Genomic DNA, 27,305 nt, shown 5'->3' on the forward strand with positions numbered 1-27,305 from the left:
ATTTCAAAAAATATGAATTCTATGAGATAAGAGATGAGGTATGAGGTGAGAATATAATGTCTAAGTTGAAAATGTAGCTTGTTAAGATACAGACAGAATTAACATAGAAGGGAGATGAAACATGAAGAATATTGTGGAATTTAATAATGCATTGGAGGCAGTAAAGAACAGAATCACTGCTGTCTCAAACTGCATAGATAATGGGAAGACAAACTGATGGAGACCTATCAGAACACAGAAGGTAAGACTAGGAAATAAAAATGACAAAAGATAAAGTGCTAGAAATAGAGATCAGAAAATTAAAAGCTATCTATGGGTAATATGTCCTTTTTAGTAAGAACCCAAATAACTACAACAGAAAGAATAATGAAAACTGTAACTGCAAAACACATAGAACACATGGGAGTAGATACATTTTATTAGAAAAGATTAAAATCAAGGATGGTGTTTGCTTCATTACATCATCTTCGTAGTATAAGAAAAACAGAGTGAAAAAAAGTAAAGGCAAGGAACATAAAGCTTTCTAGCCTTATCATTCACCTCTACACCATCACATGTGGGAAGATCGTGGTGCCACATCTATAAATGTTTAAGGAAAAAAAATATTGTGACCAAAGAATTGGACACACTGCTAAGATGTACATGTGAAAAATGGAAGAAAATTCGTGTTCAAATAAAATTAAACTAAATTGGAAATTTGAGAATAGATATAAAATTTGAGAATAATATCAATAACTATGAAGCACTAAAATAATTAAATATGATAGTGTAGCTATGGTTATTAAAACAAAACAATTCTTTTTGAGACACAGTCTCACTCTATTGCCCAGGCTGGAGTACAATGGTGCAATCTTGGCTCACTGCAACCTCCACCTCGTGGGTTCAAGCAATTCTCCTGCCTCAGCCTCCCAAGTAGCTGGGATTACAGGCATATGCCAGCATACCTGGCTAATTTTTGTATTTTTAATAGAGATGGGGTTTCACCATGTTGGTCAGGCTGGTCTTGAACTCCTGACCTCAGGTGATCCACCTGCCTTGGCATCCCAAAGTGGTGTGATTACAGGCATGAGCCACTGCTCCCCGCCTAAAACAAAACAAATTCTAGTAATTGTTCTTGTAAAAGAAATGGCGGAACATTTGAAAAGTTAATGTATTAGGGTTTTGTTTATACGAAAAATACAAAATCGGTTGGTTATGTACATTTGTGTGTATGTGTGTATCCTACCTGTTATATGTATATAAATTATACAATAGACATAGTAAATATTAATATACATATGTATATATATAAAGAGATGTATTTCAATGAACAGATTTACACAATTATGGGAGCAGGAGAGTTTAAAATCTGTAAGCAGGCCAGCACGTTGCAAAGTATGAAGAATCTGGTTTGCAGTCTTAAAGCAGAATTTGTTCTTTCCCAAGGAAACCTCAGTTTTGCTTTTAAGGCCTTCCAACTGATTGATGAGGCCCACCCACATTATTGGGTGGCCTAATCTTTTAAAACTCAACTGACTGTGTTAACCACATCGACGAAATACTTTCACAGTAACACCTAGATTAATGTTTGATTGAATAACAGTGTATAATAGCTTAGCAAATACGAGACATAAATGAATCTTCACCATTCAAAATCTCAGATAAAAATCTGGAACTATAGCCATAGAGGGTAAATATGACTTAATTTATTTTATTAGAATTTTTAATAGCATATACTTTCCAGATCACCAGAGGGGAAAAAAATTGAAAGAAACCATAAAATAAACAGTAAAATAAAAAAGAAGAAGGAAATGAAATGATAGAGAATAAAAGCAACAAAAAGTATATTTAAAAAAACAGAAATAAGAAAGTAAGAATAAATTTGCCAGTTATAAAAATAAAATATTTGTTAAAAATGATGCTATAGAGAAAAACTGTGCTAAAAGTCAAAATATAATGACAACATTTTTTTTTTTTTAACCAGAGGAAAATTTAAAACCAACTAGGAGAAATTTAAGGTTAAATATTGGATAAGAATAAATCATTGACATTTAAAACAAAATAAAAGAGCCTCAAAATTATTAACACAACTGGTAAAAATCAAAATAAATGTTTCAAATTGGTTAAATAATTATACTCTACATTAGTAAAGACTTCAATCTCAGCAAGACCCTAACAGTCAGAAAAGTTTTCCAACAGGTAATAAAATATGGAGATATAAAGCAAATCTCTGGGAAATACAAAGTGAAATTGACAGAAACAAAAGTCAGAATCCAAGACATTTATTTATTCTTTCAGCTCCAAATCTTTTAATTAGGTTAAAAAAGGTAAAGATCATATGAAAAACATAAATAATATAAGTCAATTTAATTTATATATCAAACTACTCCTTGACCCTAAAAAGTATATATTCATAATTAAAACCTTAATACATTTTAATAAGATGTGATCACAGTATAATAAACATGAAGATTAAAATAACATATAACCCAACAATCATTTCTTATAAAAGATATAATAAATTATTTTCTAAATAACTTTTGTATCCAAGAAAACATCAAAACTTTAAGAATACCTGGGAAATAACAATAAGAGTATAGCATATGAGATATTATAAAATATGCCATCGCATTAAATACTTTTGTGATTGAATAAGCAAACAAATTTTTCTCATTGACAGTTTTCATATGGACAGCTATTCTAAACAAAGAAAATTGTTCTAAACAAAGAAGAATAACTGTCAATATGAGGAATTAGAAACAAAATAGCCCATAAATCTAATGAACTCAATCAATTCAAGAAAAAGGCAGAAATTGGTGAGATAGAAAGTAGAAAATTAGTAAGATTAAATTTTCAAAAAGAAGTAGTAGTTTAATCTCTAATAACTTTAATCATACCAAGGAAACCCCAGTATATAAAATGAGGAATGACAATTCAAATGTAAGTGCAGAATAGGTTAAAGTTATAACATAAAAAATGTAAATCTATATAGTGTGACTTTAACATTTTTGAGAAAAATACTTTATCAAACGGAATTTTTAGTGGTAATTTGAAATTATCATAATTGGATAGAGAAGAATAAAACAGAAAGAACCAGGAACAGTGAAAGTTACAAACATATCAAAGATTTATCTCCAGAAATACATTTGGCTCACATAAATTTATACCATGTTCTTCCAATAGGTTGAATATCAAATAGTTCCTATGTTATATAATCTGTTCCCAGTTAATTTAAGGGAACAGGCATAAAATAATCTTTACAGTTGTTTATAGCTACTAAAAATAACTCAAAAAAAGAAAACTGAGACTGCATCCAAATAGAATATAAAAATCACAAATAAGCAACAAAGCACAAAATCACGTGCTATGATTTTGTTCTTTGTTGCTTTTTTATTTGTGGTTTAACAAGCAAGCTATGTTTGAATGTGATTCATTCAAGTAAACAAGGATAATTTGATATAATCCATTAATATAATTTACCTTAATACTGGATGTAAAGGTTAAGAACGTGACCAATTTGGCACAAAATGGAAATATATTTAATAAAATTCAGCAAACATTCTTGGAATAAAGAGTAAATAAAGACTACAAGGATACTTCTTTTAAATTAATGCTATTTATTTTGATGGTATAATCATTAGTTGAGAAGCACTGCTTTGAATAATAATACAAAATAAACACTAAAGGATTCCTCTCAAGCAGTTTTGTATTTTATGAAAAAAACTCATATTAAATAATTATTGTTTATTGCAACAGTCATTAAATATTATTAAGGTTTTAGCCAATGTATTCAGGCAAGAAAAATACATGAGATCTAATTATTGAAAATAATCCAAACTATCTTTTTATGTGGTTTATATAATTTATATTTTGTCCTATAAGACTAGAGAATTATCTGAAAAACTATCAGTTGCCTTCAATAAATGCACAAGTCAACAGCTTTTTAATATACAAGTATTAAAATTTGAAATTATAATGTATAATCTTGTTTAAAATTTCAACTGAAAATATCTAGAAGTAAACTTTAGAAAAATTACAGAATCTATAAAAACAAAAGCATAAAACACTATTCAGAGGCACAAAGGGAGTTTAGAATAAATGGTAATACATAACAAAAATTTGATGGTTCACTATTTCAAATATGTCAAATCTAATACAACTTGAATCACAAATCAAATATATTCATTAGAATCTGACTCATTAAATTCTTTGGAACAATAAACACTTGAAAATAACCAAATATTACTGTTTATTTTTTTAAAAAATATATGCCTCTAATATGAGTAATCTGTTGTTGGCACCAAAACTAAAAAGAATACCAAGAAATAAATACATAATGTATTATTTTTAGAATTTGAATAAATTAGCATTTGAATTTAGTTGAAGACAGGCTGGAATAATTACTAAATGCTTTGGAAAAATACAAAATTAGATTCCCATTTTATGTTTTACTCCAAATTATAGGCATTTATTATGTTATTAATATATTAATTACATATTAAAACAATTATATTATGTTTTACTCTAAATTACAAAACAAAATTTGAAGAACATTTAAGTGAACATGTAATTTAAACTAGTAAAGACTTCTGTGATCTTAACAAGCAAAACAATAGCCATAGCAAGAAATAATAGATTTGACGATATAACAAGGTCAATATTTCTGCATGTCAGTTACAGAATGTAATGACATATGATCAACCAGAAAATGTTTGCAACATACAATGGTAGAGATGAAAGACTAATATTTTTTATATGTGAAGAACATTTATATGTCAAAAATAAAAATAAAAATATGAATATACCAGAAACATATTTGAAAGGGTTTGAATATGTGAGCCATAAAAGAAGACATACATCTGGCTATTAAACATATGGAAAAAAATGTTTTTCTTTACTAGAATTAAAGTAAATACTAATTAAAACAGTAATGGAATATCATTTTTAAAAGTTAAATTGGCATGGATGAAAAATAATGAATTCCAAGTTGACAAAAGAGAGCAGAGGTTCACATTCACATAGGAATTAATATTACATATAGGCCTAGTTTTATAGACAACTAAATAAAAATATGTATGCATTATATGTAATAGGGAAATGTCTGGAAGGACGTACAACACAGCAGAGATCCCTGTTGGTGAGATGATAGGCAGCTATCTTATATCTTGATAGGTATGCTTTGGTGTGCTTTTCTCTATGTACAGAATTTCTTTGTAGAGTAAGTATTATGTTCATAGTTATTTAAAAGCATTGATTTGGGCTGGGTGTGGTGGCTCACACCTGTAATCCCAGTACTTTGGGAGGCCCAGGTGGGTGGATCACCTGAGGTCAAAAGTTTGAGACCAGTCTAGCCAACATGGTGAAACCCCATCTCTACTAAAAATACAAAAATTAGCCAGACATGGTGGTGGGCATCTGTAATTCCAGCTACTTGGGAGGCTGAGGCAGGAGAATCGCTTGAACCTGGAAGACAGAGATTGCATTGAGCCAAGATCACTCCGCTGCACTCCAGCCTGGGTGACAAGAGTAAGACTCCATCTCAAAAAAAAAAAAAATATTTCACATGATTTTCACAAATGTTTGTGTTTGCCAAACATTGAGCTGTGATCTGGAGATTTAATATTAAGTAAAAACTCAGACATTAATCAAATAGTAAATGTAACATTACATATATGATAAACTCTGTGAAGGGGTGGATTATATAGGATTCTGAAAACATGAATATGTCAACTTGAGGCATTTAGGGAAGTTAGAGAAGTCTTCCCTGAAGCACAGTTTCAGAGGTGGCAACTGAAAGAAGAATGGGCATTAATTAAGCAAAGTGGGATATCTGTGGAAACATTGTTCTACCCAGAGCAAACAGCATTCAAATATCTGAGGAATATTTACTATGTGCCAGGTTGGACTGTAAGCACTAGACATGTAGAAGACATTGCAAATTAGAACAGATTGCTGCCCTCTGGGAGCTCAGATCTTAATAGAGAGAAAGACAATATCCAAACAAATACAGAAATATAAATGACATGGTTGCTAATTATAAAATATGCTGGTAAGGAAGTCAATAGGGTACTATGATCAAAACTCGCTGGGGCAGAAAATGTGAAGGGTACAATTTTAGACTGAACAGACAGGGAAAGTCTATTTTGGGAGGAGACATTTGAGCTGAGACCTGAATGATGAGGGGGAGCCAGCTGGCCTGGGGTGGGGATTGGGGGGAATCAGGAAGGAGGTCACTGTAGTTGGGGCAGAGTGAGCAGAGGGCAGCACTGTCTGACCTGGCAAGTGCCAAGTCATACAAGACCTTGTTCAGGTATGAGAGGCCAAAAGGGAAATCACTGAAGGGTTTTATGCAGGAAAATGGTAGAATCTGATTTTTGTTTAACAAACTTCTCAGGCTGTGTAGATGATAGATTACGGAAATAAGAGTAGAGCTGGGGTATCAGTTAGGAGGCCAGTTGAGGCCAGAAATCATGTAGCTGGGACTCTGCGAACAGCTGGTCATGCTGATGACTGCATGTCGAGGCGCGGAAAGAGTGTTGCAGGTGTTTTGATAGAGCACACTGGTGAATGGTGGCAGCATGCACTGAGATGAGAAGACTGAGAGGGGAATAGGTTTGTCAGGATGGAAGGCAACAGGGGCATGTGAAGTTGGAGACACCAAGAGTAGATATCAAGAAGAGAATTAGATGCATATCTCCCAAGAATAGATATCAAGAAGAAAATTTAGGGCTTGGAAGCAGTCACCTTGGAAGTGAGTGATATCATTATTGAAGAAGACATAGGTAGAAGAGATATTTGGAGCATGGGATTAAGATTGGGACCACTCTAACCTTTTAGATATTGATAGAAGAGTCAGCACAGGTGATTGAGAAGCAGAATGTGGAGAGGTGATTCTGTGGTGGGAGAGAGAATGGAGAACATGAGGTTCTGAAAGAATACCATGATGGTTGATGTGAAGAGTAGGTTTGACTATGACAGGGTTCCAAGCAGTTGTAGAGTGTCAGGGCCACATATATTGGCAATATCAAGAATTTTAGTTTTTACCCTAACAGCATTGTGAAACTGTTGTAGGCTTTTAAGGGGGTAGTATGAATAGGATGTAGCACTTATTATTATGCTTGTACATCTAAAAATATAGGCAGAATGTAGACAGTAGGAGAGGCTTGAAGTGGATCCAGGGACACCCAGCAAGGGACAGTGTAACTTGTAGTCAGGGGCTGCAGGAGCAATGGAGAAGTGGGCAGATTTAGAGGCAGGAGATAAAATCTGTAAGACACATTGAGTATAAAATGCCCTCTTGGTTTCTGGTTTGTGTAGCTGGATAGTGGTGTCATTCACTAGAAGAGGTCTAGGTTTGGGGAAAAGATTAGGAATTCAGATTTGGTCATGTAGAATTTAAAGTGCTTTTCTGATACTCAAAAGGATTTGTGAAGTAAGCATTTCTAACAAGGATCAATAAGAAACTTTAATTATAATTAAAAGGTTAGCAAGTTGGAATTTGGCAGGAACCATACAAATGGATTTTTCTTATAAGAATGTGTTAAAAACCTCATTCAGAGCCTGAGCTACAGGCTATTTTGAAAGGAACTCAATTTTATTAATTAAAACTATCCATAGTCATTAACTAGCTGCCATTTATTTAGTTCTTATCATGTAAGCTTGTTATACGCCAGGCTTCTACTAAGCATTTTACATATATTATCTCATTTAAATCTTTCAATGCTATAAGTTAGGTATTATTATCTGCATGTTATGGATATAAAACTGAGGCTGGAGAAGTAGATGTTCCAAGTTCATAAAGCTAGAAATTTCTGAGGCTGGATTTTTTTTTTACCCTGGTGTGTCTGATTCCATTGCTTGTGTTCTACATATTACCAATACTGTAAACAAAATTTCTTAATATTAGTCCTGAGGAGGAGTAATTTAATGAGTTTATACGAATGATGTGCAATTAATGCAGTATATTCATTTTACAGATATTCTTCTTTTTAAAACCTTTTTTAAAATGTTAAAAATAACTTCAGGCTCAAAATAAGTTGCAAAAATAGTAGAATTTACATATACCCTTCACTCAGTGTTTCCTGATGACATCATCTTACATAACTATAGAACATTAGCAAACCTGGCAAGTTGATATTGATACGGTATTAACTGAGCTACAGACCTTATTCAGGCTGTTGTTTTAAACATGGGTCTACAATCTTAAAAGTCAATTCAGTAAATCTTTCTAATATATTGTGATATAAGCCTGTTTCGGTCAGGTTCTTTTGTGAATTTTCACAAACAGAATTAGTATATATATATATATGAACAATGGCAGTGTGAAAACTTCTGAGGAAAGATTTCATGTTAACTTTATAAACTTATGTCTTATAAAATCAACCAAAGTAAGCTTAGCAAGATATTTTAAAGAAAAATTATTTTTTCTTCTGTGTTTTATCAATTTATTTCTAAATTACTCATTGTCATTGCTTGCTTGAGTGACTTGTAAAGACTGATGAACAAAAGTGTTGAGGTTTTATTTAGATTGTAAATAAATCAAGACAAGTTAGATTTAAGCACAAAAAATGTTTTTACTGTTACAAGTGTTACATATATCTTTTAATGTGAGTCTTTGAAGGGTAGTCGTGTGGTCTTTGAAGTTAAATGGTTACTTTGTCAACCAGCCTTATGATAAAGTGAGATTTTTATCCTAGCCACTGGAAGATTTTCAAAAGGCAAGGACAGAGTCTGACCTATACTTTAATCTGATTTATGTTTGAGGATTGACTGTTGGTGGTGACGGGGAAGAGACAAAATTGGAAATAGAGACACCAACTGTTAAGACTATTTACAGTTGTTAACGGCTATTGCCATTTTTTTGGGTAACACATGATGATGGCTTAGATTAGGATAGTAGTGATGGAGGAGTAAAGATGCGGTTAAATATATGTAGAAGACAGAAGTGACACAACTTGCTGATGGACTAAATATTGAGGAAAAGAGAAAGAGAAGAGTCAACGGTCGCTCTAAAATTTTTGACTTAAGCAGCTGGGTAAGGAACAGTGCCATTTACTGAGAAAGGGAAAACAGGGAGAAGAGCTGGATTATGAGGAAACTTACCCCAAATTCTTACTCTTTTCTTATTTCTTACCTCATTAAAATTTCAAGAAAAATTTTAAGACATCCTGTCCCTTTGTCCTGTTATCCTTTCTTTCCCAAGTGATTGGCTTGTTTTATTTAATTGACAAGTAAAAATTTTATGTATTTATGGTATACAGCATGATGTTTTGATACTAGTATTACATTGTGAAATGGCTGAATATAGGTAATTATCATATATATTATTTCATATAGTTATTTTTTTTGTGGTAAGGATACTTCACATCCTCACTCAGCATTTTTTTTCTTTTGAGACAGAGTTTTACTCTTGTTGCCCAGGTTGGAGTACAACGGCACGATCTCAACTCACTGCAACCTCTGCCTCCTAGGTTCAAGTGATTCTCCTGCCTCAGCCTCCCAAGTATCTAGGATTACAGGCATGCACCACCACACCTGGCTAATTTTGTATTTTTAGTAGAGATGGGATTTCTCCATGTTGGTCAGGCTGGTCTCAAACTCCCGACCTCAGGTGATCCTCCTGCCTTGGCCTCTCAAAGTGCTGGGATACAGGCATGAGCCAGTGCACCTGGCCACACACTCAGCATTTTTAAAGAATAAAACATATTAATAACTATAGTCAGTATGTTGCACAATAGAGCTTTTGAACTTATTTCTTCTATGTAACTGAGATTTTGTATTCTTTCACCAACATCTGTTCAACCTTTGCTTCCCCCCACCACCAACCAAACCACCAGCCACTGGTCACCTCCATTCTAATCTCTGCTTCTATGAGTTCCACTTTTTTAGATTCTGCATGCAAGTGAGATTACGTGGTATTTGTCTTCTTGGGTCTGGATCATTTCACTTAACATAGTGTCTTCCAGGTTCATCTATGTTTATACAAATGACCAGATTTTCTTCTTTTTAAAGGTTGAAGAGTATTTCAGAGTGTATGCGTATACTGCATTTTCTTTATCCATTCATTTGTCGATGGGCACCTAGGTTGATTCTGTATTTTGGCTATTGAGAATAATAGAGAATGCAAATAATAGAGAATGTTGCTGTGAATATGAGAATGTAAATATCTCAGACATGCTGATTTCATATCCTTGGAATACATATCCAGAAGATGGATTCCTGGATCATATTCTATTTTTAATTTTTGAGGAACCTCCAAACTGTTTTCTATAATGGTTGTACTAATTTACATTTCTACCAACCGTATGCAAGGGTTATCTCCTCTCTCCATCCTCACTAACCTTTGTTATCCTTCATTGATTTGGTAATTTTGACAGGTGTGAGGTGTCTGAAGTGATTTATTAACATAGCCTGTTATTTACAAGGAAGAAACTGTGAACTGAAGAAGAAATCAAGTTGTTTGTTACCTTATCTTTTTCTCCAGGCCCTAAACCTTTAAGTTGAATGTGATAATTGATTATATCTATTCCTTTATCTCCTATGGTAAATTAATGATGTAGTCTTTGTATATATTTTGTTTGGAATATTTCTTTTTTCTTTCGCTTCTGCTACGTTCTCATTTCAGCACTTCACACATGGCTTTCTATAACAACTTTTGTGCTAGCTCCTTAAATACCTAATAAATGAAATAAGAGTATCAGATGCAGCACTCTTGCATCTTCTGCTTGACTCTGTAACTTTCTACATATCCTTGAAGATTTCATTACATCTGTCACAGGGCTTTAGGTCTCCCCAACTGTACAAATTTTCCCATCATCTGAACATAAGATATGGTTTTATAATGTATAATTTTAAGAAAAACATAACACTAAGCTGTCTAACATTTGTGTGTCCTGTTCCTCCAAGTGGCTTCTATAGAGGAGGGATATATTTTTGTTATTGTTGATTTGGTATATCAGTGTCTGGTGCACAGTAGAACATAACGGAGAGCTTCAATAAAGGCCTGCTACATTGACTTGATGTATATTTTCTGGAAATTAGAACTTATTGAGCTTCTTGGTTCAATGGCATATTATCTAACAAATGAGATAATCTTGAATTTAATTTCAAATACTGCTATAATTTATTTTGCTCATTTCTCAAACTTTATTATAGTAATTTAGTTCAAATATTAGAATATAGAGTTGGTGGTCTTGTCCTTTCATTGGCAGGGGTTCAGGACCACATATGTAACCTCTAAAAGATGATGATTTTTTTCTGGTCCAATAAATTACTGGGTCCTACTCCCAGATTGACCACTATTTTGAGTCTGGGAAAGGCATATGTTTGGAAGGTAGGTTGGAAATATTATTCTGCCATGAAAAGGAGTTTGCACTTTCAGGGCAGGCAGACTAATTCTAGTTATGTAGTTAGCTAAATGTGGGCCTTTGAGTTAATTACTCTCTCTGAGCCTCAGTTTTATTTTCTTTAATATGTGAGTAACAATACATAGCTAATAGAATAGTTATAAGGATTGAGGGAATTAATGCACATAAAGTACTTAGCCCAGTTTTGGGACCAGTGTAAGCCTCAAGACACCGTGATTATTGTGGCAATTGGGATTCTTCAAATGGCAAGCGCAAGTAAAAATAGCCCTTCTCAAGCCATTGTAGAAGACTATATCAAGCACTCCCTCTCCTCCTCTACTTTTGTACTTCTTTATTTTAACCTCGTGTTTTTCTACTGGAGAATAATTTTCCTCATTCTGTAGGGTGCAAGTGAACTCAGATCTGTTTGGCATTCCCTAGCTTTACCACCAGTGAGGAAATCACTGATTCCCCCCAGTTTCATTTGAAAGTCCAGGGGAAGGATTTTGATGAATGAATGCCGGCTGGATCCTATCCCCAACCTTTGGTGAAGGGTTTGTGGGACTTAACCTGCAGCTCTCACAGCTTTTAGTACAGTGGATGAAGAAAGCAGTTCTCAGATGAGGTGTAAGGGATTTCCTGGAATGAAGAAAAGAGGAAGTCAGGTAGACAAATAACTACTATTGACTATAACTATTGTTGTTGTCACTCACCATCTTTACCAGCATCATTATAGAATTTCATTTCTTCACTATCAAACATAGACTAATACAGTCTGAGATTCCTCATTACATTTTAATGACATTAACAGAAAAATTTTAAATTGAATTTACAAAATAAAAAAGACTAAAAGTAGAGTTCAGAAGTCTGTGGCCATCCCTATTCCTGGGGTGTGGATGAGAGGGGAGATGTTTTGTGATCTGTACACCAAGACTGTGGTAATTATCGTTAAGGTCTTGCAAATGTTAAGTAAACAAATTCATTTAAGTTGTAGGTGTTTACACGTGAATGTCTTATATATTTTTATAGAAACTTTAAAATCAAATTTTGAAGCATTTTTAATTATCTGTAACAAGTATTATATTTTTGACTAGTAAATATTATTTTTCTCAGAAATAGGTCAACAGTTATACCAAAATAAAGAAACTGTACTGATATTTTGTTTACATTTTCTTAAAGTTATCTTTAAAAAGTCTTTCACAGTGATTATTCATACTTTCCTATGGTTTCCACTGAGGTACAATTATGTTGTAAAACAGTCTTTGAATTTTTTGTTTATTTATTGTCTGAGGTATGTTTTTTTCAGAACAAAAAACAAGTCTCCCCTCTTCCCTGTAGCTTTAGGAGTCATATTAATCAGAGGCATAGAATACAGCTGGGACTTTGAGCCAGTCATTAAGCTAAGATTTCTTCATATGATTGAAGGGTAACCATAATGGTTGAAGACTGGAACTAGGAATAGTGGCTGTTGGAATTTAAGGAAAACTGACATTTGACTAGCAGAACCACTAGGCTATTGATACTGGGACCCCGATTTCCTCTGAAGTACTGTTGCTATATGAACATAGGAGTGGAAGGGGCAATTCTCCTTTGACAGCTGTGTATGGTTCTCATGATGTATAAAACCCCAAAGCCTTCAGGAGTATAGAGGAAAGATACATTTTAATGAACTCATAAAGTCTGGGAAGCCATAATATAAATGGTCAGATTAAGTTTATTCATGTTTTTAATATAAAGTTTGAACTAAGAATTTTAATAATTCCTAGAACATTGTTAGGTGCTATGGAGTTTAGGTAGCTGGTTAGCTGTTTTTTTTTTTTTTTGAGACAAGATCTCACTTTGTTGCCCAGGCTGCTGGTGTGCAGTGGCATGATCATAGCTCACTCCCAATTTCAAACTCAGGGGCTTAAACCATCCTCCCACCTCTGCTTCTCAAGTAGCTGGCACCACAGGTGTGTGCCATCACACCAGGCTTTTTTTTTTTTTTCCACTTTTATAGAGATGGGATCACTCTGTGTTGTCCAGGCTGGTCTCAAACTCCTGGGGTCAAATGATCTTCCTGCCTTGGTCTCCCAAAGTACTGGAATTATAAGGCAAGAGCCACTGTACCTGGTCTTATATAGTCTTATTTTTATTAAATAACAATGAACAATGTAAAAGTTGAATGGTCACAGAAGGCAAGTGTACAAAATCAGTCACAAGGCAATAAACAGCATTTGTTATGTCAAATTGACATACCCACTTTTGGTGGTACAGAAAGTGGGGAGGCTTTAGACATTCAGTGGAAGGATTTCTTGAAGGCATAGTGACATGTCCATTTTTAAGAATTAGAGACCTGAAGAGCAGAGTAGGGGAGAGTGAACTGATTCATCTGGCTGGAGCAGATGGCTTATATAAGGGAGTTAGCAAATGAAGCTTTATGGTTTTTAAAATTTGCATTAGGATTCACTCAGTGTTAAGAGTTTTATGGATTCTGAGAAATGAGTATTCATATATATATACTCCATAATATGACACAGAATAGTGCCCTAAAAAATCTCCTGTGTATAAGTTTTAATCTCACAATCACATGGAACTTTTCAGAATATTATAGTGACCTATTATTTGAAGAGCTTTATTCAACAATATAAATAATAAAAATTATGTAGATCAGGGGTCCCCAACCCCCAGAGCCACAGACCGATACAGGTCCATAGCCTATCAGGAACCAGGCTGCACAGCGGGAGGTGAGCAATGGGCAAGGAACATTACTGCCTGAGCTCCACCTCCTGTCTGATCAGGGGTCATTAGATTTTCATAGGAATGCAAACCCTATTGTGAACTGTGCATGCAAGGGATCTAGGTTACATGCTTCTTATGAGAATCTATTGCCTGATGATCTGAGGTGGAACAGTTTCATCCTGAATCCATCCATGTCTTTCACAAAACTGGTCCCTGGTGCCAGAAAGGTTGGAGACTGCTGAGTAATACTGACTACGAAGTAAAGGATTAATTTCAATTATACAGCAGATTGACTTTTATTTCCTAACGGCAGTATACTACCTGATAAGTTAGAAAATTTAGATTTAAGTGAAAATCACTAATAATACCACCATCCATAGATAGGCTAACATTTTAACATGCAGCCTTCCCATTTTCTGTGCATATATATTTTTAATTTTATCAAATTTTTACATATATATATATGTATATACATATGTGTGCACTTTAGGTTCTGAGGTACAGGTGCAGAACATGCAGGATTATTGCATAGGTACATACAAGGCAATGTGGTTTGCTGCCTCCATCCCCCCATCACCTATATTCTGGCATTTCTCCCCTTGTTAACTCTCCCCAACCTCCCTCCCCCACAACTGTCCCACCTGTATTCCCCCATACAGATCCCAGTGTGTCATGCTCCCCTCTCTGTGTCCATGAGTTCTCATTGTTCAATACCCGCCTATGAGTGAGAACATGTGATGTTCGATTTTCTGTTCTTTTGTCAGTTTGCTGAGAATGATGGCTTCCAGATTCATCCATGTCCCCACAAAGGGCATGAACTTGTCGTTTTTGATGGCTGCATAGTATTCCATGGTGTATATGTGCCACATTTTCCTTATCCAGTCTATCATCAGTGGGCATTTGGGTTGGTTCCCTGTCTATGCTATTGTAAACAGTGCCACAATGAACATATGTGTGTATGTGTCTTTATAATCGAATGATTTATAATCCTTTGGATATATACCCAGTAATGGGATTGCTGGGTCAAATGGAATTTCTATTTCTAGGTCCTTGAGGAATTGCCACACTGTCTTCCGCAATGGTGAAACTAGTTTACACTCCCACCAACAGTGTAAAAGTGTTCCCATTTCTCCATATCCTCTCCAGCATCTGTTGTCTCCAGATTTTTAAATGATCAATATTCTGACTGGCATGAGATGGTATCTCAATCTGGTTTTGATTTGCACTTCTCTAATGACCAGTGGCGATGAGCATTTTTTTCATATGTTTGTTGGTCTCATATATGTCTTCTTTTAAAAAGTGTCTGTTCACATATTTTGCCCATTTTTGAATGGGTTTGTTTGTTTTTTTTTGTTGTTGTTGTTGTAAATCTGTTTTAATTCTTTATAGAAGATGGGTAGATTGCAAAAATTTTTTCCCATTCTTTTGGTTGCCAGTTTGCTCTAATGATTGTTTTTTTTGCTATGAAGAAGCTCTGGAGTTTAGTTAGGTCTCATTTATCTATTTTGGTTTTTGTTGCCAATGCTTTTAGTGTTTTAGTAATGAAGTCCTTGCCTATGCCTATGTCCTGAATGGTTTTGCCTAGGTTTTCTTCTAGGGTTTTTGTGGTGTTAGATCTTATGTTTAAGTCTTTAATACATCTGGAGTTAATTTTAGCATAAGGTGTCAGGAAGGGGTCCAGTTTCTGCTTTCTGCACATGGCTAGCCAGTTTTCCCAGCACCATTTATGAAACAGAGAATCCTTTCCCCATTGCTTGTTTCATCAGGTTTGTCAAAGATCAGATGGTTGTAGATGTGTGGTGTTGCCCAAAGGCCTCTGTTCTGTTCCATTGGTCTATATCTCTGTTTTGGTACCAGTACCATGCTGTTTTGATTACTGTAGCCTTATAGTATAGTTTGAAGTCAGGTAGCCTCTGTTCTGTTCCATTGGTCTATATCTCTGTTTTGGTACCAGTGCCATGCTGTTTTGACTCCTGTAGCCTTGTAGCATAGTTTGAAATCAGGTAGTGTGATACCTCCAGCTTTGTTCTTTTTGCTTAGAATTGACTTGGCTATGCAGGCTCTCTTTTGGTTCCATATGAAGTTTAAGGTGTTTTTTTCTAGTTCTGTGAGGAGGGTCATAGGTAGCTTGATGGGGATAGCATGGAATGTATAAATTACTTTGGGCAGTATGGTCATTTTCACAATATTGATTTTTCCTAACCATGAACATGGAGCATTTTTCCATCTGTTTGTGTCTTCTCTTATTTCCTTGAGCAGTCATTTGTAGTTCTCCTCGAAGAGATCCTTTACATCCTTTGTTAGTTGTATGCCTAGATATTTTATTCTCTTTGTAGCAATTGTGAATGGTAGTTTGTTCTCAATTTGGTTCTCTTTAAGTCTGTTATTGGTGTATAGGAATGCTTGTGATTTCTGCACATTGATTTTGTATCCTGATAGTTTGTTGAATTTGCTTATCAGTTTACAGAGATTTTGGGCTGAGATGATGGGGTCTTCTGAAATTAAGACATCATGAACAAAATTTCTTGTAATTCAGTGCTCTTCCACAAGCTACTTTAAAAATGACTATACAGTATTCCATTGTATGGATCATAGACTTCTTATTTCATAGATTATGAAATGTAGTATTCTTTTTCTAATACAATTTAGCATCTGAAGAACTAAAAATGAGACAGGCAAAGTGAGATAATTTAGTGGAAAAAACCCTGGACTTAATAGGTAGTCTTCCTTTGTCCTAATTCAATCTCTGGCTCCATTTATTTATCTAGTCTTACATTTTGTTATTTAATCTATTTGGGACTTAGTTTCTCTGCCTTTCAAAGCTGGTGTTGCTTAAATAGTCTATAACTGAGAGTTTTCTAGGAAGTCATACCAAATCAGGAACAGAGTTAAGACTAAATTCCTTCATTAAAAGTTGCATTAACTGATAATAGTCTTTTTTCTTCTCTATGACTCTTTCTCTCTCCAACCTTAGGTACATAGATTTGAATTAATTCTAATCTTTGGTTTATTAGACTCATACATTTTCTTATAAATAATCACATTTAATGTATATTTCTTCTTGGGGGCTTAATACTACATATTAAATATCTGTTAATCTTTCACCCATATAGTAGACTCTTTAAAGATATGTGCTAGGCAAAATTTAAGTTACATATTTCAATACAAATGATATATGTTTTATTTATCTTTATGTCTCTAGCATCTAGTTTAGAATATGATGCATAAGATTTGCTCAGTCAACAGAGATTACAATATCAAATGCCATGCACAGTGACACTGTTGTCTCAAGAACATTTTCTGGTAAAGGAGACTCTTTATTAAAGCTTGCTACACTTTGGACATTAGCTAATGAGGCAGGTGATTAAATTTATGGTGTTGAAGTTGGTAATGACTATGAAGAGAATAAAGCAGTCATATTCACTAGGAAAAGCTAGGCGGCAGTGAAAGACTGAACAGAAACTGCATTAAATGTGTTTTTTTAAGAACACCAAAAATGAACAAAACTCTCATTGTTTCATAATGTGATAAAAAAGAAGGGAGAAGGTACAAATATAGCACTTTTCAGATGAGGATAGGAAGCTGAGGAGTGAAGTGACTTCTCAAGGTCACAGCTACTAACTACAACTACAGGGTGACACCTCTACAATTTATGCTTATATCTGTCTCACCATGAAGGTGGGGGCTGTAATGCATAAAGAAAAGTTGTCCAAAATGTCCAGAGTTGTCGAAAAATAGCATTATATTTCTTCAGAAAATTAGAGAAAATATCTCTTCTGAAATGCTTTATTATTAATTATTTAATCTGTTCCCTAATCCAAAAGGAAGGTTGCTATTATAGAAAATGTAGTCTACATGTAGTTCTACATGTCTACCACACGTAGCTCTACGTGTCTACCACACGTAGTTCTACGTGTCTACCACATGTAGACACGTATACCAACCTCTGGAACTTTTATTGTTTTTTATTCCTTTGCCTTGTATTTCAGGGATCATGGAATATCTTTGCTGTCCCTGTAACATATACACTTGTAAGCCAGAAAAGGGACTCCATTAGCATTAAACTGTTTGCAAAAGCCTTTTTCCACTGTCATGTCTTATTTCTATTTCAGTTTCTCTGGTGGCTTATGTTGGTCACAGTGGATTTCCTTTTTTGCTCTGGAGTTAATATATGATTTGTGCTGCCCTATTAGTATTTCCAATGCCATTTTTATGCTGTTACAGACTCATACTAGAGGATGCAGTGGATTGGCGCCCCCATGACAAAATCGTCCTTAGCTCATCTTCTTATGAGCCTCATGAAACAGAGGTCCTCACTGTGAAAGAAGTCAAAGGCCACTATGTGAGGATCCATGAACGGCTCAAGCACCGACACATTGGTAAGCCTTTGGTTTGCTTGTTAACGGAAGTGAATGAGCCAGGAAGACCATGTTTGGCAACCTGGCTGAGGACCTTGGATCTGACTTCCATTCAGAGGGGAAAAATAATGCCTTCCAGCTGCCCTAGACTCATGCTTGATGGCCTTATCTCTATTCCTTCATTAATTTTATTGCTTTATTTTAAAAGAATGCTTGGATGTTATACACTCATACACATGGACTCATTTTGCTTTTTATTTTTAATGGCAAATCTAAGAGCAGAGGATTAAAAATCTTGTTCAATGTCACTGGGCAGTTTTCTGACTAAAGCCAGAATAAAACTCATGGGCACTGAGTTTCCAGTTTATTTCCTGGCACATTGAATTACAATCCCTTAGAATATAATAGTTACTGTAAATAATGATTTCATATTCCATACTTAGAAGTGTGTTCTTCCTGACATGAGGTACATTTATGTACTAACTACTACTATTACTATTACTGCAAAAATGAAAGAAAAAAGCCCAGACCTTTTTTTAAAGAAAAAAAGGTACCGAATATTTTTATACACAATACACAGTTAAAATGTACTGCACATAAATAATAAATCACAATAATCTTCCTGATTGAGTCTAATAAATCTAACCCAGGAGATATAGCTAATCAGTAATAAATTGTGGAAATAAAGGGGATGGAGAATGTCTTTTTGTCCCTGATACATGAGAGGCAAATTCACGCTTTCACCAGGAATGTCTAAAGTTATGTCTAAATCATAGTTCCCAGGCTTTCTTTTTTAATAAGTGAAAAAGAAAAAAGAAATCTTCATCAGTGATTTCAGTGAGAGAAGAGGTGAAATGCAAATGGTAGACAGTGAAACAAACTAGCAAGATGCTTAGTTCCCACTGCTATAGAAGCTGTTCAAGCGGTGATGAGTGAAAGATCCACCATGAGAAGATGCTGCTGCTGCTGCTGCCTGGCGCTGCTTCTCACTTTCCTTTTACTCTTATACATAGCTGCTTTTGCTCTGTCACTGCCTCAGTTGATCTGGGACTCCTCACTCTCATGAAAGAGGTCCATGGACAATGTACAACCCAACACTGGAGTTTCACGCTGACCTATTTAAGGAAGGAGGTTGGGGACCCCACTAATTGGACAGGTCTGCCCTGACTTCTCTGAACCAGTGACCTGTCCCAGAACCCACAGTTATTAAGCAGAAATGAATTCTTGCTCAAACACTCTCACTCTGATCCCAAAGAGAGAAAAGTGAATGGGTTATTTTATTTCTCAGCTGACCTTTGTGGAGAATGCCCAAGGAAAAGCAGACCTTAATGTTGGTAGAACTTCCGAGGGGAAAGCATGTTTTCATTTCTCAGGTTTGCTGGGTCCCCAGCTAGTGATTTTTGAAATAGGTTTTTAAAGTTTTTTTTTTTTTTTTCCCTCAACTCCTATTGCCCCAGGAAGTGTCCATGTCATGGAGGATGGCCGACACATTCATTTGGCTGCTGAAGTTGGGCTGTTGACCCGAAATATACAAATTCAGCCTGACGTATCATGTAGGGGGAGACTACTTGTGGGGTCCTTCAGGAAGTCCAGCCGAGAAGAATTTTCAGGTAAATGAAATTTTAAGCAACTAGGCATTACCAGTTGCATCCTATTCATCTGGGACACCCAGAAATCCCAACTGTGAGAATTTTCATTTATAAAACAAAATGTTCAAATGAGATAGTTCCTTTGTGCTTGGAGAAGCCATGAATTTTAAGTCCTAATCTGTGCTTAATTATCAGTGTGATGTTAAAATAATATACTAGCGATCAGCACATATGCACATTTTACCGCAAAGAAAACATCTTCAGCAGATGTGAAATTTCCTCTGCTTTGAAATTATAGATGATTTAATGACCACTTCAATTTTATCTCTTTCCTGAATTTCTATTACTCTTTCCCAGTAGCATGCTATATCTGATGGCAGGCATTAGTTCATGCTATAAATTAATAGCATAAATTTAAATAAAAATGATTTCCATATTTTAGACTGCTTTAAGGATCAGTTCAATCTTCCTTGTTTCTTTCAAGTTTTAGCCCTTTTGGAAAGCTGCAAAATCATTTGATTAGGACCTCATTTCTTAAACTTGTGTTCCTTAAACATTGTTCCAAAGTTCTTTCCTGATCAAATAGTTTGGCTGTCACTGTAGCTCCAACTTAGAAAATCAGGGTGTACATGAATATATAAAGGCCCGGGGAAGGCTGAGAATAAAGGATCTAACCACGTCCAAACGTATTTGGTATGGGACACTCTTTGTTGACACAATTATTTCACCAGTTTTGTAAAGGGCAGTGTTTGGACCTTACATAAAACATTTAAGATTTCTAATTAACAGAACAAGCTCTGTCTCCATAAGCTCTAGCTCCACAGGTTCTTGTCAGTGGTGATTTCTGCTCCCTACCCAGGTGACATTTGGGAATATGTGGAGACATTTTTACTTGTCACAACTTGAGGGAGCTCTGGCATCTATGGGTAGTGCCAAACATCTGGCATATGCAGGACAGCCACCCACAGGAAAGGAGTATCTGCCAGAAATGTCAATAGTGTTGATGTTGAGAACCCTGTTACAGATGATGGAGATAAAGGCTGGGTTTCGCTTTTGTAAGAAGAGACCATTCTAAGGTTGATGAAGACGGGGAATCAGGAAGGAGAGAGCAAGATAAGGCCCCAGTTAACTGAAACTACGGGCCAAGCTGCAGCATGGCCACGGGAACAAAACAGAAGGCCAGTTCTTACAGCTGAGCACCAAGCCAGAGCAGAACCAGTGGCAAGACTGACCTGATCCTAAATCTCTGACAAGGCTGATCCTTAAATCATTCCCCTGGGGAAGGGAAACAGAAACTCTATTTTGTGCTTCTATGGACCAGAAACGGTGCTGGTTTTCACACAGTGAAAATTTTATCTTATTTAATCCTAAAATCCTCATGAAAGAATTTTATATTCCTATTACAGGAAATAGAGTCTATATACATTTGCCTATTTATTTATGTAGCTCCTTCATTAGCTTATAAACACCTTGAGGTTAGGAATAGGCCTTTCATCTGTTTTCTAGTATGGTAACTACTGTATGTCAGGTGCTTAATACATATGAATGAAAAATATAAATGAAGAGCAAGGAAAGTCATTCAACTAGTAAGTTGTAGAGTCAAGCCTGGCTCTTGTTAACTAAACTTTTAATTTTATAATAATTTTAGATTTATAGAAAAGCTGCAAAGATAGTATAGAGAGATCCTGTATACCTTTCATTCAGTTTTCTTCCATCAATAGCAGATTTAGTAATACTAGTATATTTGTCAAAATGAAGATAATACCATTAACTTTGATATATTACTATGAACTAAACTCAAGACATTCTTCAAATTTTACCAGTTTTTTCTTATTTCTGTTCCATAATTCAATTTAGGTTTATATACTGCATTAAAAACCCTTGTATTTTTCTGTAATATAGTCCAGAGCATGCATAAGATGGGATCTGCAGGTGTATGTCAGGGATGCCAGATGTGAGTATTGATTTGTTATAGAGCAGAAAAGCAGGTCAAGACTTACAAGTTCTACTTTTATGTCGGAGGGCTCTATCACTCTTCTCTTCCTGAAGGGTACCCAACAAGTTGTACTTAACTTGCTAGAATATTTTTTCAGTAGTGATTTTCTAAAGAAAAAATAGAAAAATAGTTTTGAACAAACTAATTGCTTTATTCAAGCTGACCACCACACCTATAATCCCAGCACTTTGGCAGGCTGAAGTGAGCAGATCACTTGAGGTTAGGAGTTCAAAACCAGCTTGGCCAACATGGTGAAACCCTATCTCTACTAATAATATAAAAATTAGCCAAGCACGGTGGCATACACCTGTAGTCCCAGTTCTTAGGAGGCTGAAGTGGGAGGCTCACTTGTACACTGGAGATGGAGGTTGCAGTGAGCTGAGATTGCGCCACTGAGCTCCAGCCTGGTGACAGAGTGAGACTTTGTCTCAAAAAATTTTGCTTAATTCTGTATTCAAATGCCGAAGACATTTTAAGTCTTTACTGTTGATTAATTTTCAGTCATTGGTTAATGTGCACACAAGTAAAAAGACCTTGTAGAGTTTAAAACTATGAATCAAATCCATGCAAGTATAAGACATTAAAAAACCCAATAATTAAAATAATCTTGAAAGCTTCTGGATAGTTGAATGTGTGAAGCTTCCTAGACTAAGGTAGTGGGCATGGGGAGGGCATGGGAGCTGCATGCCCTTCCCTCATGCCATGCCCTACGCATCTCTTTATCTATCTCCCTTGAAATATCCTTTATAAAAAACCTTGGACATAACAATAATACTGACAAGTTGTCTTGACAGAGATTCTAAAATCACCTCAAATGCTAAAAATAAGCTATGCTTGTTTTTGACTTATGCTTGCATTTGATGTTCTTTGTGCCAAAGTTCTATGGAGCAGGTTTGGCAGCCCTTTCAGCTATGTGCTGTTGGTGAGGGATATTGCCCAACAAATAGCTTCTGGGTGTTTTATTGTTCTGTGGATATGTACACACCATTTACCAATGCCTCCTCAATAGTATCCATTGAGATATGTTGGAATCTTGTTGTCTGACCACAAGGAGACGTATAGGGTCTTTCCAGTAGCCTGTCCTTCTCACAAGGACTTGCTTCTTCATGGCAGCTGATTTGCAAAGGTTCTAGTTTCTCATCTCTGAAAAGGTAACAGAGAAATGGGACTTAGGCTGTCCTGTCTTTGAACCTTAAATACTATTATTGAAACGCTGAAATTGAAACTTCAAATGCATTGCTCCCTTCATTTTTAATGAGATCAATAACTTTATAGTTTACTTTCATTAGTGCCTTAAAAAATGAAATAAAAGGAGCCAAATTTGTGACCTACATAGTAAAGGACACACAACTAATTATTGGCTCATCACTATAGCCCAGTTACCTGAATCATAATATAGAATTGCTGATTTCATACCACCAAGCCTTCCTGTCTTTCTAGGATGCCTGCATGAGATTAACAGTGCAGCTTCTATCCAAATGCTTAAGCTTAAGTCCTAGCTTGTTAGTTATCTCTTCTCTGCCTCAGTTTCTTTATGTGTAAAATAGGTATAATAATTGTACCTACCTCGTAGGATTTTTTTGAAAATTAAGAGTATGCATAAATAAATGAATAAATATGAATTAGAACAGTGACTACAAATAATGAGTATTATATGAGAGTTAAAGTTTTTAATTCACCTCATTATTATTTCATATTAATTCACCTGTAATCATGTTATTATTAATTTTACCAAGAGTATATACGCTGACTCATTGTGTTTTTAAATCAACCTACTGGCTGTATTTTATGGTGTTTTTTTTTTTTTTTTTTTGCATTTTCTTTTTAATATAGTACAAATAAAATTACAAATGAGAGTAAATAATTCACTATTTTCTTCTGACATAAAGATATAGAAAATCTTATTATAAAATGAAACGAAAGTGAATAAAATGTAGCCAGGACAAAAATATGGAAAAGATTTTACAGGATCTTTAAAGTGATTTTAAAAGCATGTTATTGCTTCTACCATGTCTTAATCAGAAGCATGTATTGAATATCACGTTTCTGGACATCAATTGGGCAGAAGGAAATTGTACAGTCCTTTTCTTCTTCAGAAACGCTTAATATTCGTTTGTGCAATGTGTTTGTGGAGATGACTAGCCTTTTTACGTGCTGTTAATGAGATGCTGAGAAGGAGTTTTGACATTGAGATGAAGGGCCAGAAATCCAGAATCTCTTTATTCTTACCTAATTCTTTGACTTGGCCCCGAGACAAATGCATAGAATCTTTAAACCTAGCCATGTCCATCTCCAAAATTTGTCTCTTTCCTATTTCACCTCTCATCTTTCCCCGTCCTATTAACAGATTCTTTGGACTGCACTTGAAATTCAGGCATTAATGTGTTACTTGTAATGATTCCTACATTTTTGGTTGAGAATCTACGGTGTGAAATATAATGTTGGTGTTGAGAATAAAGTTATATTTTCATTAAGAATCTTCATATCTTAATGAAATGGGCCTGAAATGGGCTATTCTTCAGCTTTTTCTGGGGAAGAAGAAACTACCTGATGACATGCATTTTGTTTGTAGGTGTCCTTCAACTTCTTAATGTGGAAATTCAGAACTTTGGGTCATCACTGTACTCATCTGTCGAATTCAGTAATGTGTCAACAGGATCCTGGATCATCTCATCTACTCTGCACCAGAGCTGTGGCGGGGGCATTCATGCAGTTGCTAGTCATGGAGTACGTTTAAATGACAATATTGTGTTTGGCACAGCTGGCCATGGCATTGATTTAGAGGGTGAGGCCTATTCTCTCGCTAATAACCTTGTGGTTCTGATGACACAGCCAGCGTGGTCCAACATTTGGGTGGCAGGAATCAAAGTGAACCAGGTAAAGGACATCAACCTCCATGGCAACGTTGTGGCAGGATCAGAGAGACTTGGCTTTCACATCCGAGGCTACAAATGCTCCTCTTGTGAGGTGCTTTGGTCTGACAACGTGGCCCACTCAAGTCTTCATGGCCTTCATCTCTATAAGGAAAGTGGACTCAACAACTGTACCAGAATCTCTGGCTTCTTGGCTTTCAAGAACTTTGACTATGGTGCCATGTTACATGTAGAGAACAGTGTAGAGATAGAGAACATCACCCTGGTAGACAATACTATTGGTCTTTTGGCAGTAGTGTATGTATTTTCTGCTCCACAAAACTCCATTAAAAATGTGCAGATTGTGCTTAGGAACTCAGTCATTGTCGCCACCAGCTCTTCTTTTGACTGCCTTCAGGACAAAGCGAAGCCTCACTCTGCTAACTTGACATCATCAGATAGAGCTCCTTCCAATCCAAGAGGAGGTCGAATTGGTATTCTGTGGCCTGTATTCACCTCAGAGCCAAATCAGTGGCCTCAGGAGCCATGGCACAAAGTGAGGAATGACCATTCAATTTCAGGAATCATGAAGCTTCAGGGTAGGATGTTTTATTTTATCTGGGCAATGCCATTTCATCCATCCATGCATAGAATTTTTAATAGCATTCTGAAATTTTATCAACAAAAAGGTACATTGTAGTCTAGTGCTTGCTGTCCAACTGACAGCCTGCTGCGTATTGATAGCCACAATGGTAGTTTATAATTTCTTACAAAAGTAACCGCTGTATACACATTGAAGAGCTTTCACATCAACTATGTTTTTAAATAAAAAAATTTAAAATTTGAATATAATGCGATGGGATCTTACTATCTTGACAAGGCTGGTCTCAAACTCCTGGCCTTAGCAGTCCTCCCATCTCAGCCTCCCAAAGTGTTGGGATTATAGGCATTAACTGCCACACCTGGCCAACACAGCAATTATTTAACTTGATTATATAAGAATTGTCTTGGGTAGGTGTTATTTTTCCTATTATAGAAGTGAGGAAATTGAAATGCAGAAGTTGTGTCTCATCCAAAGTTGCTTAGTAGTTAGTTGAGCAGCTAGGGTTAAAATAAAAGTTATGAGACAATTTGCAGACTTCATCTTCTGTTAGATCTTTTGTACCATTGTGATCTCTCCCGTCACTTAGTCCATCGGACAGTTGGTTTGTCTTTCTATAAAATGAATGGATTTTGATTAAGCCTCAAATGAAAAGCCTTCTTGCTCTTAAGGCTTTAACGTATTGAAATATTCTCTGTTGCATACAATGCCCATGTATTGAAGAACTACAGATATTTTATATCAAGATTTATGTAAACTCCTAAAACTATCCTGGATAGCTTAAACTAACTTGGGATATACATTATTATAAAGATGTTTAGTTGCATATTCAATGTTTATGGCTGGTGGTTTACATTATATAATGTTATGATATATATTTTTAAAATTTCAGATGTTACCTTTTCTAGTTTTGTGAAGAGTTGCTATAACGATGACCTGGATGTCTGCATTCTACCAAATGCAGAAAACACTGGAATCATGCACCCAATAACAGCAGAGAGGACCACGATGCTAAAGATGAAAGATAAAAACAAGTTCTACTTTTCTCCATTACAACCCAGGTATAATTTTTAGTATTTATAATAAGCCATATTTATGAAGTACTTAGCAGTTCTTCAAATCCCTAAACATGTTTTTAAAAAGAATAAAATCATCAAAGAAATAAAAATGAGCCTTAGAATGGCAAGGTACATTAACTTAATGACTCCAATTCTTTACTCGTCCTATAGTCATGCGTTGTGATATGTGATTTTTAAAATATCTTTCACTAAAGAGGCAGAGGCTATTTCCCTCCCCTTTAAATATGGACTCAGCCATGTGACTTTCTTTAGGTAATGAAAGGGGCAGAAGTAATAAAGTGCAATTTTATTGTTTTGTCTTAATTAGAAAGAATTCTTTGGGATGTTTTCAAACTCGGTCTTTATAAATTGACCCTAATTCTTCACACTTCCTTGGAGTAAAGTGTCAGTGGTCTTCAGAAGGAGGCCTTGGGAGTCTTGTGCAGGGACTAGTAGACAGAAGAAGATTATGTCTGCTGACGGGAATTTCTGAACTGAATGATGAGGTCTAGCAGATTTTGGGATTCAGGGTGTAAAGATTGTTTTCTGACATATGATCTAAGAGATTTATTCAAATATGTGAAAACTAGATAGTTTTTTTTTTTTTTGGCCATGAAAGAGAGTAGAAAGTTAAAAGCAGGAATAATGAGTTACTTCTTCTTTCCTACAACACTGGGCAAACTCCTTTAGTTGAAAGAAAAAGAAAAAAAAAACTAAAGAAACCACCCTAAACTCATCGTTTTTGATGGCTGCATAATATTCCATGGTGTATATGTGCCACATTTCCCCTATCCAGTCTATCTACA

At 35.4% G+C, this 27,305-nt stretch overlaps 1 protein-coding gene across 1 annotated transcript in view; it reads left to right on the plus strand.

The window, feature by feature from the left end:
* The window catches only part of PKHD1 (PKHD1 ciliary IPT domain containing fibrocystin/polyductin), a 364,705-nt gene that overhangs the window by 335,354 nt on the left and 2,046 nt on the right, over positions 1–27,305 (plus strand). Inside the window, exons 55-58 of the mRNA XM_037727929.1 lie at positions 18,270–18,424; positions 19,861–20,013; positions 24,561–25,439; positions 26,334–26,502. Coding sequence (XP_037583857.1) covers positions 18,270–18,424; positions 19,861–20,013; positions 24,561–25,439; positions 26,334–26,502 — 1,356 coding nt within the window. The remainder of the gene's footprint in view (positions 1–18,269; positions 18,425–19,860; positions 20,014–24,560; positions 25,440–26,333; positions 26,503–27,305) is intronic.

Source organism: Cebus imitator, unplaced genomic scaffold (genome assembly GCF_001604975.1).
Source record: "Cebus imitator isolate Cc_AM_T3 unplaced genomic scaffold, Cebus_imitator-1.0 Scaffold248, whole genome shotgun sequence".
Taxonomy (NCBI): Eukaryota; Metazoa; Chordata; class Mammalia; order Primates; family Cebidae; genus Cebus; species Cebus imitator.